The 15,715-nt window shown below is 57.5% G+C and overlaps 2 protein-coding genes across 2 annotated transcripts; both read left to right on the forward strand.

The window, feature by feature from the left end:
- The first annotated feature begins 10 nt into the window (after positions 1–10).
- Positions 11–9,355, forward strand: ELMO3 (engulfment and cell motility 3). Its single transcript, XM_084533674.1, has 20 exons — positions 11–301; positions 390–430; positions 554–626; positions 707–757; positions 1,227–1,396; positions 2,259–2,358; positions 2,461–2,612; positions 3,414–3,492; positions 3,737–3,787; positions 4,014–4,136; positions 4,321–4,452; positions 4,767–4,871; positions 5,413–5,521; positions 5,739–5,875; positions 5,990–6,153; positions 6,279–6,391; positions 6,606–6,710; positions 7,073–7,155; positions 7,325–7,405; positions 8,070–9,355. The coding sequence occupies exons 1-20, from the start codon at positions 224–226 to the stop codon at positions 8,280–8,282; spliced, it is 2,160 nt and encodes a 719-aa protein (XP_084389800.1). The 5' UTR covers positions 11–223; the 3' UTR covers positions 8,283–9,355.
- A 408-nt stretch (positions 9,356–9,763) lies between these two features.
- TMEM208 (transmembrane protein 208) lies at positions 9,764–15,187 on the forward strand. Its single transcript, XM_084533694.1, has 6 exons — positions 9,764–9,815; positions 9,914–10,009; positions 10,104–10,163; positions 10,266–10,402; positions 13,615–13,699; positions 14,731–15,187. Exons 1-6 carry the CDS (start codon positions 9,810–9,812, stop codon positions 14,866–14,868), a joined length of 522 nt encoding a protein of 173 aa, XP_084389820.1. The 5' UTR covers positions 9,764–9,809; the 3' UTR covers positions 14,869–15,187.
- Positions 15,188–15,715: the final 528 nt, after the last annotated feature.

A 15,715-nucleotide genomic window follows, 5' to 3' on the forward strand; every position in this document is an offset into this window, starting at 1 on the left:
TCCCCGTGTCTCCGGGCCCTTCCCGTGCTGGGTTTGCCGTGACCCCTGCCCTCCCTGCCTCCGCTCGGGGGCAGCCCCAGCCCGGGCCCCCCACCCACCGGGGCCCCATCCCCGTTCCCCTCGGGCCTCCCGGGCCCTCCCAGGGGCGGGGAGGCGGCGGCGACCCGGAACTGCGGCGGGGAGCCGGGGCGGGCCGCGCTTTGCCGGGGCGGCTGCGGGAGCCATGCCGCCGCCCAAGGACGTGGTGAAGATCGCCATCCAGATGGTGGGCGCCATCCCCCAGCTCATCGAGCTCCAGCAGGTACCTCCCGGACCCCCCTCAGCAGAGCCCCCCGGCTCCGCAGCCGCCCTCTCACCGCCGTCCTCTTCTCCCCTTCCCTCGCCCACAGACCAAGCCTCTGGCCTCCGTGCTCAAGGACGTCTGCGACGCGTGAGTATCGCGACATGGGGACCGTGGTGGCCCACCGGGTCGTGACAGGCGGTGACCGGTGTCCCACCGGGCGGTGGTGGCCGGGACCATCCTGGCTCCACGCCTGGCTGCGTGTCCTCGCAGGTGGAGCCTGCCCAACGCGGAGCACTACGCCCTGCAGTACGCCGACGGGCGCCAGACCTACATCACCGAGTCGGTGAGCGGCCACCTGCCCGCCCGGACACCGGCCCCGGTGACCCCGCACGCCCCCCTCACCGCTTCCCTTTCTCCTCGCAGAACCGCGGGGAGATTAAGAACGGGAGCATCCTGCGGCTGACCACCTCCCCGGTACATCCCCTGTCTCCTTCTCCGAAAGCTGGGGTCGGCGCTCTGCTCCCCGCCGCGGGGCGATGCGGCCCTCCGAGCCCCCTGCCGCTGCCTCCCTCAGCGACTCCTGGCTAATGACAGCTCCTCCCGGTGCCTCAGACCCAGCAGAAATAACGTGGGGAGCGCTGTCTCAGCCTTCATTCTCCCTCAGTAGGGCTTGGGGGAGCGTGAAGAGAACCAAATAGCCTTGAGAAGCGCTGTGGATGCACGGGCAGATTCATCAAATGTTCTTAGTGTGGTGCCGGCCTGACTTCCTCAGCTCCTGCTGGTTTCTGCTCTGATCGCTCTGTCTCAGTCCTCTCCTTGCTGGGGCTGCTCTAGCCTGAGCCTCCTTCCAAAACTTTACACTTACGTTCCTCCAGCCTCTGCCTCCGAGTTTCTTGCTGCCTTTTGACGAGCCCCGGTGGCTTGATTCTTTCCTTCCTGGTAGGACCAAGAAGCAGAGAGGTTGTACAACGGGATCCGGAGCAACAACGTGGACGTGAAGACTGACTCATTGAAGAAGCTTGCAAGCCTCTCCCAGGATGTTACCTTTGCTCAGGAGTTCATCAACAGGAATGGCTTGAAACTAATCTTCTGCATTGTGGAGGAAGGGAACGAGTGAGTATCAGGAGGGGAATTTCCTTGCAGTTCTTGACTTGTCTTCTCCCTTGCTAATGCTGTATGAGCTCCAAGCTGGGCTTCGCTCGTGTTCCTGGCTTCTTGCTCCTTTTGGCTGCTCTCTCCAAAGGCCCTGTGCTGCAGCACGGAGGGCAGCACTGGCAGCAGCGTGCCTGGCTCTGCAGGTTTGTTCCCTGCAGGGACGTGGCTTTCTCCCTGTGCTCTGGGAGCCAGGCGGAGGTCCCCTGCCTGCGGGCCTGACCCCTTGTGAATGTGCTCAGACTTGAACCTCCCATCCCTTCTCTGGCTTCGTGATCTGCAGCACTACCAGTTTTGCTACCAGGAGACCTCCTGCTGCTGCTGGTTCCTGCTGCCCCATCTGCCACCCCCAAATAATCCCTCTGCCCTGAGGTTTTTAGCTGGAAGAGGTCTGTGGGCAGCTTGAGGAAAACCTGACTGCCAAACTAGTGCCTCTCTGACTCGATCCTCTCACAATGTGGTGGTGCATCTCATCTGGAAGTGGAGCCTAAAATCACACAGCAAAGTGCATGTTTCTTGAAAGCACGGGGTGGGATTTGGGGTGGTTTGGGTTTACTAAGGATTGTGTGCACGATTGTTGTACTGTGGTAACGCAGCTTTCCAGAAACTGTACAACTTCCCCTGCCTTGACTTCCTGGGATGACCAAGTGAGAGTCTCATTTCTTACCCTACATTCTCACTTTCTGTTCTTTTCATTCTCGTGCTCATTGCCTGCGTTTCTGCTTGTTCCTGATGTGCCCACCAATGTGCAACTCCCACCTTCCCGTGGGGGCTGGGGGTACCTGGCCCCATCCTCACCGAGTTCGCTGTTCTGTTCCTGCAGTTCAGGGGAGATCCTGGCTCACACCCTGAAGGCCTTCATGGAGCTGATGGAGCATGATTTCGTTTCCTGGGAGACTCTCAGTGCAGCCTTCATCAAAAAGGTAAGCAGCTCGTTCTGCAGACTCCGTAACTGTGCCTTTGGGATGCCTCACTGCCCTCGTTACCTAGGCTCGGCTTGCCTTCGATGTTTGTGTGTGTTGTAGATAGTGAGTTACGTCAACATGAACGCGATGGACGCCTCTGTGCAGCAGCTCTCCTTGTCAATCCTGGAGAACATGGTACCTAGCAGTCGCCTCCTCTTTGACCTAGTCAAAAAAGAAGTGACAGTGGATCGTCTTCTCACCCACCTGCAGGTGTAAGTGGTTGCCAGAGCACTGGTCTCCTGCACCTGAAAGCCAGGGGGAGTGTGGCACTGAGGGGATTTTTCGGGGTCTTGCTGATTATCCTTAGCACTACATTGTACTGTCCCTTTATAAATGTTCTGGGGGTGGCCAGCCTCTGTCCTTGTTGCCCCAGTGCTGCAGGAGGCTTGGACTGTTCTGGAAACTGTCCCGTGTTCAGGTTGGATTCATTCACGGACCCATTCATTGCCTGCTTTGTTCAGATGTTTTTGTTCTTTAGCTGAACTGCCTTTCTTCTGGCGTTGGCTCTTCCATCCCTCTCCCCGGTGTGTTTATGAACAGTAGTACAGCTGAGGCAGGTTCTGCGTTCCCTCTTCCTTATACCTCTGCATGTCTTCAGTTTTGAGCTTTCCGTTCCAGAAAACGGGAAGCCTTGTGTCCAGGACTCCTGCTGGCCTCCCAGGCCTGCTGCTTGCCCTGGGCTTCCACCCCACCTACTCCTGTGGCTCCAAAATGTTGTCCCCTTCCCTTGTCCCAGAGGTCCATGCACCTGCAGCTTCTCCTTCGTGTCTAGGCTCTCCTTGCTCAGTGCTCCCAGAGCTGCCTGGGGAGCTGCACCCAGGGATGTGCCCAGAGCAGCATCAATTCCACGTGCGGGTGCTGCAGGGGGCGTCTCGCCCCCGGCCCCACTGTCAGCAGCTGCTCCCTCGTGGCTCTGGCTTCTTCTGGGGTGCAGCAGAGAAGGGGGCAGAGGACTGTGCCAGTCACCACAGCTGGTGACTCTTCTCATCCTTGTCCCCGTCCTCCTTCCTCAGGACGAACGCCCAGCTGCAGCTGAAGGCGATGGCCCTGCTGATTGCGCTGCTGCTGGCCGCGACCGACAGCGAGAGGAGGGTAAGGGGCTGCGGGGTGGGGGGCACAGGGAACCTGAACACCGGTGTGAGATGTCAAATGACAGGAACAGCACCAGGGCTGGTGGTGTCACAGGGACCGTGGTGGCCCAGACCAGAGCCTGGCACAGGGCAGGCGTTCCCTCCCCTGTGACGGGAGGTTTGGGCAGCTGGGTCCTCTGCTGTAGCGTTTGCCTTCTCTGGGATGCTGTGAGGAGGTCCCAGAGGTGTTTAAATCTCCCCCCTAGGACATGATGGAGTACCTGAGGGAGAAGAACATCAGGCAGTTCATCCACAAGGTGAGGAGCACTGCTTGCCCAAGGGTCTGCTCTGTGCTTCCTCCTGGCCTTACCCCCAGCCTCTGCTGTGTGTGCCCCCCACAGCACCCAGCCTTTTGGGGAGCTGCCCGTTTCCTAAAGCCCCTTCCAGCAGCAGAGCCTGCTGGGCTTTGGCTCTTGGTCCCTCGGTCTGGAGGGACTGGGAGCAGCGCCCTGGGGAACCCTGCTCACTCGCAGTCTCCTGTAGAACATCATCCACAGCCCGGAGCCGCTGGGGGACGAGATGGCCCACTACCTGTACGTGCTGCAGTCCGTCAGCCTCAACCTTTACGACCGCCGCATGAGGACCTCCATGGATCCCTACTCGCAGGTGGGGCAGCGCTCTCCTTGCCAGTCCGACCCCGCTTCCTCCTGCGGAAGCAGAGGCGGGCGAGGCTTTGCCTTTGGGGTGTGTTCCTTTCCCAGCGCGTTTGCTTTCGTTCTCGGTTTCAAACCCAGGGGAACCTGCCTGCGCGGTTCCCGCTGGCATCCCTCCCCTCTGCTGTCCCCCCCAGGAGCAGCGGGAGCTCCTCCAGTCGCTGCGCCAAGCCGCCTTCGAGTCGGAGAGCGAGGCGCCCACCGGCAACTTCAGCACCGAGCGCCGGCGGTCCCTGTGCGCCAAGGAGTTCCGCAAGCTGGGCTTCACGGTGCGGCCGCCCTCTGTCCCCTCCCCGGCCACGTGCCAGTTCCACTTCCCAGCTTCAGCAGGACTTGCAGCTTCTCCCCTGGGCCTGCCGTCCTTCTTGGTCCTGCCGTGTGGTGCTTCCCTTTTGCCGCCCCTGCACTGCTCAACAGCAAGTGCTGTGGAGCTGCCGTGCCCCGCCGGGACTGTTATCAGTGCTCTTTGCTTTTCCTGCAGCCCCTGTTTGGAAGGGCAAGCCCCTGGACTGCATCGGGGTGACTCTGCTGCTCGGAGAAGAAAGCAGCAGCTGCTAAGTTGCATCCTTTTGTGTCTTTCCAGAACAACAGCAACCCAGCAGAGGACCTCCGCCGTGCCCCGCCGGGGCTCCTCGCCCTCGACAACATGCTCTATTTCTCCAGGCACACCCCCAACGCCTACAGCCGGGTGCGTGCTCTTTCCTGGCAAATTCCCCAGCAGGGAGGTGCTGGTGGATCTCCGGCTTCTTTTCCTTTCTTCATAGTGACCTGTCCTTGGCCAGGATACCCCTTTTGAGCTTGGATCCTACTGTTGCCCCGTTTTAATTTCTGAGTCCTTCCTGTGGGTAGGAGCAGCGATTTGAGGCTGCTGGTACTTTGCTGAAGGGTCCCTGAAGTGTTTTGCGTACAGCTGGGTTTCCAGGCCTTGTTCAAGTCTGAGCAGACGAGGGTGATTTGGGGGAAAAAAAGCAGTCAGTGGGTGCAGTGTTAGCCACACTCGGACCTGCTTTGCCTGCGATCAACTCCTGCCTTCAGCTGAGGCAGGGGAAGGAGGATGCTGGGGCTGGCTCCTGGGAAGAACAAGCTGCTGCTGTTAGGAACAGCTCAGCTCTGGTGGGAACAGCTCAACTAGGAGGTTCAGGAGGATGGTGGGGAGCTGGAGCCTCGCTGTGGGGACAGCACTCTGATTTTGTGGCATGTGTAACGTGAGGCAACGACCCTCTCCTCAGTTCGTCCTCGAGAACAGCAGCCGTGAAGACAAACACGAATGCCCCTTTGCTCGGAGCAGCATCCAGCTCACCCTGATCCTCTGCGAGATCCTGCACATCGGAGAGCCGTGTACGTGCCCAGCCCGTCCCCTCCCTGCCCTGCTGCCTCCCAGCGGGGACACAAGGCAGGGGGCTGTGTGCGTGCCTGTCCAGCGGGGCCCCCAGGCTCTGCCGTGGCCGACAGCAGGGAAGGGGAGGTAGGGCTAGGAAATGCCCAGGTTCTCCTGGATGCTGAAATTCTCTGGCAAAAGTCGGGAGTCTGGCATCATCTGTCCTTCTCACCGCAGGCTCGGAGACGGCTCAGGCCTTTTACCCTATGTTCTTCGGGCAGGATCATTTCTTTGAAGAGCTCTTCTGCATCTGCATCCAGCTGGTGAACAAGACCTGGAAGGAGATGCGCGCTACCCAGGAGGACTTTGATAAGGTGATGGGAAAATGCTGGGGCCTTGAACGAGGGCTGGGGACAACGGGGTGTGCACATGTTTCAGGGGCTCTGGGGGAGCGTCACCAGACCGGGGATGATGTGCTGTGCCCCCAGGTGCTGCAGGTGGTGCGGGAACAGATCACCAGGACCCTGTCCCTCAAGCCCACCTCCCTGGAGCTTTTCAAGACCAGAGTGAATGCACTGAACTACAGCGAGATCCTCAAGCTGCGGCAGACGGAGCGGCTGCACCAGGAGGAGACGCTGGCGGTGCCCGTGCTGTGAGTGGGGCTGTGGGCAGGGCGCTGGCGATGTGGTGGGGCTGGGGGTGCCCTCTGAGGGGCAGCGAGGTCAACGAGTGCCTACTGAAGGGTCCGTGTTCCTCTTCTTCTGGCTCTTGCCCCAGGGAGTTGCGCGAGAGGTTGAAGCCGGAGCTCCTGGAGCTGATCCGACAGCAGCGCCTGCTGCGGCTCTGCGAGGGCACCCTCTTCCGCAAGATCAGCAGCCGCCGCAGGCAGGGTGAGCGCCAGCCCCGACCTGCTCCTGGGCAAGGGGTGGGCACAGAGGTTTACAAAGTGCCCCCTTCCCTGCCAAAGGAGAGGTCACAATTAACTGCGGGCACCTCAATTAACCGCGGCGCTGAGCAAAGCGCTAATTGAGGGGGCAGCGCCATCCCCCCCGAGGAGTGGGAACTCTGGGGGCTGAGCGCTTCCCCACGGGCTTTCTGCTGCAGATAAGCTGTGGTACTGCCGCCTGTCACCCAACCACAAGGTGCTGCACTACGGGGACGTGGAGGAAGGGGTGCAGTCGCCCCCCATCGAGAGCCTGACGGAGAAAAGTAGGTGGCGAGGAGAAAGAGGGGGAAGGGGAGTGGTGAGGAGGGGAGCCCTCTGCCCACCTCCCTTGTTATGTGCTCGGGGGGCTTTAAGGTGGGAATTGTCCTGGTGCCACACGTCTGGCCCAGGTCCTGCTGGTGCTGTGGGCTGGGGAAAACCTCAGTGGGGCTGGCTGGCTTGTGAAAGGGCACTGTGGAGCAGCTCGAGCTCTCTCACGTTGGCAACTGCTGAGAGACCCCTTGCCTGGGCTCTGAGCAGTGGGGACACCCCGTGGTGTGGGGTAGGATGCCTCCTGCCCGTGGTAGTGGTTCTGTGGGTGAGGAAGCAGGAGAGCGGGCACTCACAGCTCCTCTGCTTGTCCCAGTTCCCGTGGCAGACATGAAGGCGCTGCTTATCGGCAAGGAGTGTCCACACACGAAGGAGAAGAGCTCTGGGAAGCAGAACAAGGTCAGCACCTCCACCCCTACCTGACAGGCTTTTGATGTGGCTTGAGATTGGAGACCTGCTGGGTCTTCCAGGCTGCAGAAGAGACTGGGAGGCAGCTCCTGCTGTGAACCCCACCAGGCTGTAAAGAAACCAGCTGAGAACCCACCTAACCTCTCTTCTTTCCCCATAGGATGTCCTGGAACTCGCCTTCTCCATCGTGTACGATGTGGAGGAATACTGCCTGAACTTCGTTGCCCCCACGCGGTACGAGGTGAGCTGCAGGGGCCACGGGATGGCACGTCCTTGTCAAGGGAGCCTTAGCAGCACAGAGGAGAGAAGGGGCTGAGGCTGGACAGGCAGTTGCTGGCTTGATCCTGGAATTGGACACTAAAGGGTGACTTGTGATGCTGGGAGGGGAAGTGCCTGCTCCCACCCTTCCTACATAGCCCAGAGGAGCTGGGCTTCCCTGGCCTCCAGCCAGCCTGCTGGGCTAGCACCAAAGGGACAGTAACCTCTTTGTGCGTGCGTGGCCGTGGTCCTGCAGGAATGCGAGGACTGCAGCTCTCTGGCTGGCTGTGAGATAAGGGGATGAACAAAGCCCCAGTCTGGCTGGGAAGGTCGGACGGGGAGCTCCCAGGGGCTGTGGCTGGCAAGCGTAGCGCTGAGGGACATGCTGAGAAGCCAGCTGGTCCCACACTGACCACAAGCAGAAGCTGGTGGCCTCCCCAGCACAGCAGGGAGCTCGGCTGGGGTGAGGAGGGAGAGGATGGTGCTGCTGAAGGCTTCACGGACCGAGCTGCCCTGAGCCCGTGTGAAGGAAGGGCGAGAGCATGGCAGGGAAGGAGGTGCTCCAGGCCCTTGGGGTGGGTCAGGTTGGTGGAGGTGGGGGTTTTCCAGCTGCCCAGAGCTTCTCCTGAGCTCCTGTGCTTCCCCAGTTTTGCCTCTGGACGGATGGGCTGAATGTGCTCCTGGGCAAGGAGATGACAAGCGAGCGCATGCAGACAGACCTCGACGTCCTGCTGTCGATGGAACTCAAACTGCGGCTCCTGGACATTGAGAACATCAGCATCCCCGACACCCCTCCTCCTGTCCCAAAGCCCCCCAGCAACCTAAACTTCTGCTATGACTTCAGCCATGCAGAACAGTGAGTTTCTGCATCCCCCCTGTGCCCGATCTCCCTGCCCCTTTTTTTCTCTGCGGGCTGCCCCATTCAGCTCTGTGGTGGTTGGAGCTAGAATCGTTTTGTTGCCTGCCAACAGCAAAACCCTTCCTCCAGGCTCTGTCCCTCATTCCTGCCCCAAAGGAATGAGCCAAGGTGCTTGGGTGTGTGCTGCCTGTCCCCCTCCTGCGCTGGAGGCTGTGAGGAAGCAGGGCAGCCTGTCCCCCTTCCACACCTGCACCTTGCCCAGCCAGAACTCACCAGCATCCCCGAGCAAACTGTTGGTAGAGGGAAGGGGCAGGTCTGCTCTGCTCCCCTGCCACAGGTGGGCGAGATGAAATGCTTCCTAGACAGCTGGTGCTGCCCCCACACCCACCCTTTGCTGCGGTCAGATTTGGGCAGAGAGGGCAAGGGCAGCAGGAGGAGTGAAGGTGCAGGCACTGCAGCTGGGGGGTCATCACTACAGCGGTACGTCTGCACGGCTGCTTGGGGCAGAGGCTCCCTCCTGGCTTAAAAATGGGTTAGAAAATGCCCACTGCTCGGTCTGATGAGCAGCCAGCACTCCCCAGCAGGGTCAGGTTTGCTGATGGACAGGCCAGGCACTTATGCACTGAAAGATTTCTTTTCTGCTCCCCTCCCTCTCCTTGCTGCGAGCGCTCCCAGTGCCGGGCAGGGCGGTGGGATGCTCCCAGAGGTTGTTTAGGGTACGAGTCCCCTCTCCCCAGCACAATTTCAGACGGGCACAGGCTCACTGCCCCAGTGCCTGACCCCAGTCTGTGCTAACCTTGGTGCCTTCCCCCACCCCGGTGGATACTTGCACACTTCAGCCATGCTGCTGCACTACTGCAATACGACGAGCTACCTCCTCCGTGGCCCCAAAAAGCCTCCCGCCCCGGTGCCCTGCACCTCCTCGTGCCTACAGCTTCTCCGATGGGTGTTGTAGTGACAAGGGTGTAGCCTGTGACTGTCTAAGCACTGTAACTGCACGCTGCTGGGGTGGCCAGGGCTCTTGACTCCCCCATCTCCTGCAGATTTGGACAATAAACACTTGTGGAGAACTCAGCGCCGTGTTGTTTTTGAAGGGTTGGGGAATGCAGGGGATGTGACCGGGACAGCACACGCTGCCCTGCTGCTCAGACACCCCAGAGGGGACCCACACAAAGCAGCTGTTGAAGAAGAGCGCCTTGGGTGGCTCTTAGGACATGGGGTGTAGAAGACACGAGGCCATCCTGGAATCCACCACACGGTGCTTTAGGAACTCTGTAGGGTGTCTGGCAGGAAGATTTTCCTCCTGCTGCTGAGCAGAGGAGCAGGCAAGGAGCTGAATCACCTCAGAGCAAGGTGGCAATGGGGCTGTAGCTAACCCTTCCTAGGCTGGAAACGGCCCTAGGAGCAGTGCACGTTGCTCTGAAGGCCACACTCCCGGCCTCCATGAGGAGGAGCCGAGGAGCTGAGGCGGGGACCGAGGCCCTGCCCCGTCCCTCCCCGTCCCTCCCCGGCGGCGCAGCGCGGAGCCATGGCGGTGAGCGGCGGGGCCGGGCTGAGGTGGGGGGGGGGGGAGGTGAAAGCGGGGAAACGGGGTCCGGGCGAGGCCGCTGAGCGCCTCTCTCGGCTCCGCAGCCCAAGGGCAAGGCGGGCACCAAGGGCAAGAAGCAGATCTTGGAGGAGAACCGGCAGACGCTGCGCTTCTACCTCCGCATCATCCTGGGCGCCTCGGTGAGTGAGCGCGGCCGGGGCCGGGCTAGGGCCCAACGCCGGGCTGGGGCTGGGGCTGGGGCTGGGGCTGACGCCGCCATCGCTCTCCCCTCAGGCCGTGTACGCCGTGGTCAACCTCGTCATCTTCTACCCCGCCGCCTCCGCATGGACCTGGGTGAGCATCGGGCACTCGGGGCCCTGCTTGGGGCCCTAACGCTGCTCCTCCTTGTCCCCCGTCACCCCCAGCGGTGCCCGACTGCCTCTTTGCTCCTTGCAGCTCGCCTTCGTCTTCAGCTGCGTGGTCTACGGCACCAGCTACCGCTCCATGAACTCCATGGCCAAGCCGTCTTTCGCAGATGATGGCAGCCTCGCTGACGGGGGGATTGACCTGAATATGGAGCAGGGGATGGCAGAGTGAGTGTCCGCGCCGCGCCGTGCAGGTGAGCAGGAGCTGCTGCCTGAGCGCGCTCGCAGGGCGCCGGGTGGGGAGCCGGCAGCCTCCAGCCTTTCTTCCCCAAAATGAGCCCGATCTCGGCCTCGTTAGCTGAGAGCTCGGCCCGGTCAGGAGCCGCCACGTGGGCTTGGAACCGCAGCCGTCCGTCCGTCCGTCTGTCCTTAGGGCCTTGCCTCAGTGCCGAGGTGCGCAGGTAGGAGATCCCACAGGAGATCTCACAGGAGATCCCACAGGAGATCCAGCTCAGCTGGAGCAGCCTAAATCTTCCTTCAGGAAGAGGTAGCGCTGACTCTGTGCCCACTTCTTGCAGCACGCGGTGAAAGTTTATTTTTTATAAACCACCGCTGCAGGTGGTGCCTGACAGGGCAGAAGGGCGCGTGCTGCCAGGTACCCCGTCCTGGCTGCAAACTGCTGGTGTCTTGATCTGTTCTAATTCAGTTGTTTCCATACTAAAAAAATAGCGCAGCATCTTAACTCCTTGCACCACCTTGGCCCTTTTGCCTTCTGTACTTGTGCTTTACCTACATCTTTCTCCAGACACTGCAGAGTGCCTGGTCAGTGTCAGAGGTGACACGACTCCCTTTCCCTTGATTAAGGAACACGCAACAGTAATTCTTGCAAAGCGATGTTGAATAAAATAAGGAGGTAACACTACAGAAACAGTAGAAATACTTTCTAGATTTCCGTGTTTTCAACAGTGAGCCCCAAGCTAGTTTTAGAACATAGTAAGGCAATTTTGGACTCTCCAGCTTTAGCTCTTTGTCCTCCCTGCCCTCAGCTTCCATCTGTAGGTTCTGTCTTTTCTGGGGTACTTCAGTGTGTATTCAGCGAGGTGTCTGGGGTTCTTGGCCCCTTCCCTCCAATGTCCTTGTGGTTGGTATGATTTTAGGTTTACGACTGTCTTTCACTTGCTGTTGGAGTCGTGAAGAAAGGCAGTGGGGCTCTGTGTCCGGTGGTGGAATTGTAATCCAACCTAGGCAGGGGAGAGAGAGGTAGAGGAGGAGGCAGGCAGGCAGTTTGGGGTGGATTAGCTGTGCAGGTGTTGGACTGGGGAGCAGGACTGCAGGCTGAGCATTGCTGGTTTGTGTTGTCCTATCAGCAGTGTTCAGGTCTCTTGCTTCAGCTTCTTACCTGATGTCAAGGTGTAATAGTCCTACCCAGGGAAGCAGCTTGTTTTCATGTCAAGCAACCTCTTGCTGGAAGGGCCACGTTTTGCTTTTTTTTTTTTAACGGAAGTCTCATTTCTTCAGCCAGCAGATGAATAGGGACATTATTAGCAGGCAGACTGACTTATGCAGCACAGAACTAGTTCTCTCTGCACACGATGAACTCCCATCTGCTGTGGTTTTGCTTCTTGACTAGTGAATTTTCTACATGCAGCCACAGTGACACAAATGTCCAGTGTAGGAGACTCCATCACAGGGATAATGCAGACAGAAAAAGAGGGAATTATTTCTAGGACAACTTGCAAGATGGTTGCTTTACACTGTGTTCATGTCTTAGTAACTTCTTGCTTGTCAGCTGAGTGTTTTTCTCCTGTTTTACACTTGCCATTTCTTTTGGCTCTCTTGAGTAATTCTAAAAGCACAAAATATAAAAATAAAGCACAGAATAATGGTGCAGGGAGTTGCAGGTGTCTTGGAGAGCTGGGTTCAGTGTGGGAGGTCTCCCTGCATGACCTCTGGTGATGCACTGAATTTCTGAACCTCAGTATCCCATCATAGCACTGTTGATAGTAGATTCTGCAGTGTCTTGGGTGCTTGGTGTCCCATCGTAATCTAACTGATGAATACCTAACGTCACTTTGTTTTGCACTGTGCTGCCCAGCACGAGACAAGCTAATTCATTACTACTGCACTTGCTGTTGTTTTCTTGACTCCATTCTTGGATGTGACTCGAGTGCTTCTTAATCCAGCAGATTATCACAGAATCACAGACTGGTTGAGGCTGTCGAAGGGACCTCTGGAGATGATCTGGCCCAGCCCCTCATCCAGCAGGGTTCTCCAGAGCAGGGTGCCCAGGACTGTGTCCAGGCATCTTTTGAATACCTCCAGTGATGACTCCACAACTTCTCTGTGCCAGTGCTCCGTCACTCACACAGCACAGAAGTGCTTCCTGATGTTCAGAGGGAACCTCCTGTGCTCCAGCTTGTGCCCACTGCCTCTTGTCCTGTCCCCTGCCTGGCTCTGTCTTCTCTGCACCCTCCCTTCAGGTATTTAAGTACACCGATGAGATCCCCCTGAGCCTTCTCAGCAGTGCCCTCCTCACTCCCTTTTCCCTCTCTGTTGGAATTGAGACCACCACCTGGGCTCCCGTGCCCTTAACCACTGCCTCCAGAGCTCACACGTGGGATGTTGGATCCCTGCACAACATCCTGAATTCGGCCCAGCAGGCAGCAAGCCCCCCTGCTTGATAGGTCAGGTCTCCAGGTGGGTGCCTCTGTCCTCTGCAGCAGGTGCTTGCCTGTGCAGCATCCCCCTTGATGATGACTGATTCTTCCTGGTGGTCTTGTGTGGTTTCGGGTGAGGTGCACCCGTTTGTTTGCTTGTAGGGACATCCGGCTCCTCTTCAGTTTTGGGTAAGCCCTTAGGTGGGGCAGGAGCTTTCCTGGTGGCGCCAGAAGTTACCAGCTTCCATCCTTCCCCTTCTCCAGAGGTTGTGCTGACCTCTGGACACTGCCTGCTTCTCTGCTGCAGCTGTGGTCTGAGGCTCTTCAAGCTGTGACACAGACAAGATCCCATCCATCTTCTTCTGGTGAATTCTCATTCGATCAATTCCCATCTCTTCTTCTCTGGTGGTGCGCAGCCTGCTCGCTTCTCATAGATCTTCATTTGGTGGCACACCTCCTTCAGGACGGGGTCCTTGCAGGGCCATCTCCTGGCATCAGAGGCAGGCTCAAGGCGCTCCCTGCAGCCCAGGACCTGGAGGGCTGCGTCCACCACCCACAGCTCTGTGGTGGAAGCGTCCACCCTCGCAGGGAGCTGCTCCAGTAGTGTTTTTTACCTGCTCCAAGAGTGTTTTTTTCATCCTGACACGCTGCTGAACCTCGGCTCCCCCAGAGAGTGGTGGTGGAGCAATGAGCAGCTTGTTCCTGTCCATCACGGCTCTCAGCGCTGCCTCGGGCTGGTGGGGCTGGAACCGAGGGGCTCACGTTTTGCTTTTCTTCCCTCAGGCACCTCAAGGATGTGATCCTGCTGACAGCTATGGTCCAAGTGCTGAGCTGCTTCTCACTCTACGTGTGGTACTTCTGGCTCTTGGTAAGCCCTGCAGTTGTTCTTGTTGCTCTCAGTTGTCATCAGAACTGAGGACATTATTTATCCATTCAATTTCAAAGTGTCCTGTTTCAGGCTGAAACTGCTGATAGTTATTTTTATTTTCATCAAACATTGTAAAAGTATGAGGGAAAGAAATCCTGATCCCTCTGGCTGAACTTTGTAGTAAATTGTGCAAAACCTGACCTTGGCCTTTCTCTCTGGTCCTGTGAAACAGCAACAGGAAGCATGAGGCAGATTAAAGCCCTCATTGTGCACAGAGCTATTTTCTCTGCCTTTCTGTGACTGTGACAAACAGGCTGTGTTTCTTGTTTGGTTTTCTCAGTCATTCTCCATCACTGACTGAGGCTGGGAACTGCTGCACCCCATGCCATTTGGTAGATTAAACTCTGCAGGCTTTGCTCCCCCTTAACATACCAGGTGCTTTCTACTGCTGGACCATTTCTCTTTTGCCTCCAGCTAAAACTGCTTTTGCAAAAGGATAAAAAAATCTTCAAGCAATTAGAGCAACTGTGGTGGTAGTTTTTTTTTTTTTTTTCATTTTTTTTTTCTGAGTGTATCTCATGAGGATGCATAACGCAGTCTTGGGATAGTAGAAAGTTACCTGCTTTCCTTACTCCCAAGTTTCTTTCTAGCTGGCTCTGGCAGGGGGCAGCCTAGGCCCTGACTACCCCGGACACCATATGGGTCATGTTTTTTCATTCAGAGAAATGTGTTTTTGCTTCCAAAGGAGGGAGAAGCAGAACATCTGGGAAGCTGTCTCTTTTTGGGTAATTCAAAACTGATGCTGGGATTTCCATACATGAAGTCTGAGTGCTGTGATCCCAGAGACGTATGCAAGGTCCTAAATCATATGAAATCAGGCCACATCTTTTGGGTGCTTGCCGCTGCCTTTGATGTCAGTGCATCTGACCCAGCCTGTAGATATTTTCCAGCTCCTTCAGCTTCCCCTGTAGGACCAGCCAGCCTGAGCTGCCTCCGCAGTGCCTGAGTTTGCTGCCACGTGTGTTTTGCAGGCTCCGGGGCGTGCTCTCTACCTCCTGTGGGTGAACATCCTGGGGCCCTGGTTTACAGCCGAGTCTTCGGCCGCCAGTCAGGAACCGAACGAGAAGAAGCAGCGCCGACAAGAACGCCGCCAGATGAAGCGCTTTTAGCCCAGGCCGGGGAGATGGATTAATGCTGTCTCTCATCTCCATGCTGTTATTTCATCAGGGATGCGACAGAAACCAATCCGAAACCATCACAGTACCTATGTTGCCCTCTGTCACTGCTGCCATTCCACGATGAAGGCTGCAAGAGACTTCCCTTGGTTGGTTTCTTAGTGCCAGTCGAGGCCTTGCTCCTTGTGATGACAAGGCGGGGGGTTGTGCTGGGATGTGTAAATACCTTTCTAAAGCAGTGCTGTATCGCGTTCGAGGGTGGGGATTGCAATGCTGGAGGAAATATTATATTAAAGAGCAGAGTCTAATTGGCCATGCTGGTCGTGTGTTCATGCAGGGGTGCTCACAGAGGGGAGAGGTTAAAAATGCCAGCATATTCTTGGAGGCCAGGACCCCAAGAATATGGAACCAAATATCTGGGAGCAAAATCCCCCCAGCTCAGTTTTCTCATCCCTTCCCACACCTGCTCCTTGCTGTCCTGCCTGCTGCAGTATCAGCAGCCTGCAGAGGGGCCTCAGCTGCCCTGGGAGACTGGGAGTGTCCAGAGCAGCTGGAGTGCTGTGAACTGAGCTTGCAGCCAAACTTGGAGCTCTTGGGATTGAGCCTGGGCTCTCTGGAGAGATTGGCCTGTGCTACCTTTAGGGGAGCTCAGTGGGATGAAAAGCTCCAGCTAACAAATGCAAAAAAAAATAAAAAAAAATCCTTTTTTCTTTTTTTTTTTTTCCTTCTTGCCTTAAAAACTCCCATGGATGGCTTAGCTGGGGTGCTGTGACTGTGGCAGAGATCCCACATTAGAAACCACGTACGGCTCAGGGCAACGCCTGCTGTTGCCTGCTTTGAT

Source organism: Aythya ferina, assembly GCF_964211825.1.
Source record: "Aythya ferina genome assembly, chromosome: 12".
NCBI classification, from domain to species: Eukaryota; Metazoa; Chordata; class Aves; order Anseriformes; family Anatidae; genus Aythya; species Aythya ferina.

Excerpts from the sequence above, each read along its gene's own strand:
- ELMO3 (XM_084533674.1), top strand. The coding sequence starts at position 224 with ATGCCGCCGCCCAAGGACGTGGTGAAGATCGCCATCCAGATGGTGGGC. Across the intron at positions 4,872-5,412 it reads CCCCCAACGCCTACAGCCGG|TTCGTCCTCGAGAACAGCAG; the intron begins GTGCGTGCTCTT and ends CCCTCTCCTCAG. Across the intron at positions 6,154-6,278 it reads ACGCTGGCGGTGCCCGTGCT|GGAGTTGCGCGAGAGGTTGA; the intron begins GTGAGTGGGGCT and ends CTCTTGCCCCAG.
- TMEM208 (XM_084533694.1), top strand. Across the intron at positions 10,164-10,265 it reads CCGCCTCCGCATGGACCTGG|CTCGCCTTCGTCTTCAGCTG; the intron begins GTGAGCATCGGG and ends TGCTCCTTGCAG. Across the intron at positions 13,700-14,730 it reads TGTGGTACTTCTGGCTCTTG|GCTCCGGGGCGTGCTCTCTA; the intron begins GTAAGCCCTGCA and ends TGTGTTTTGCAG.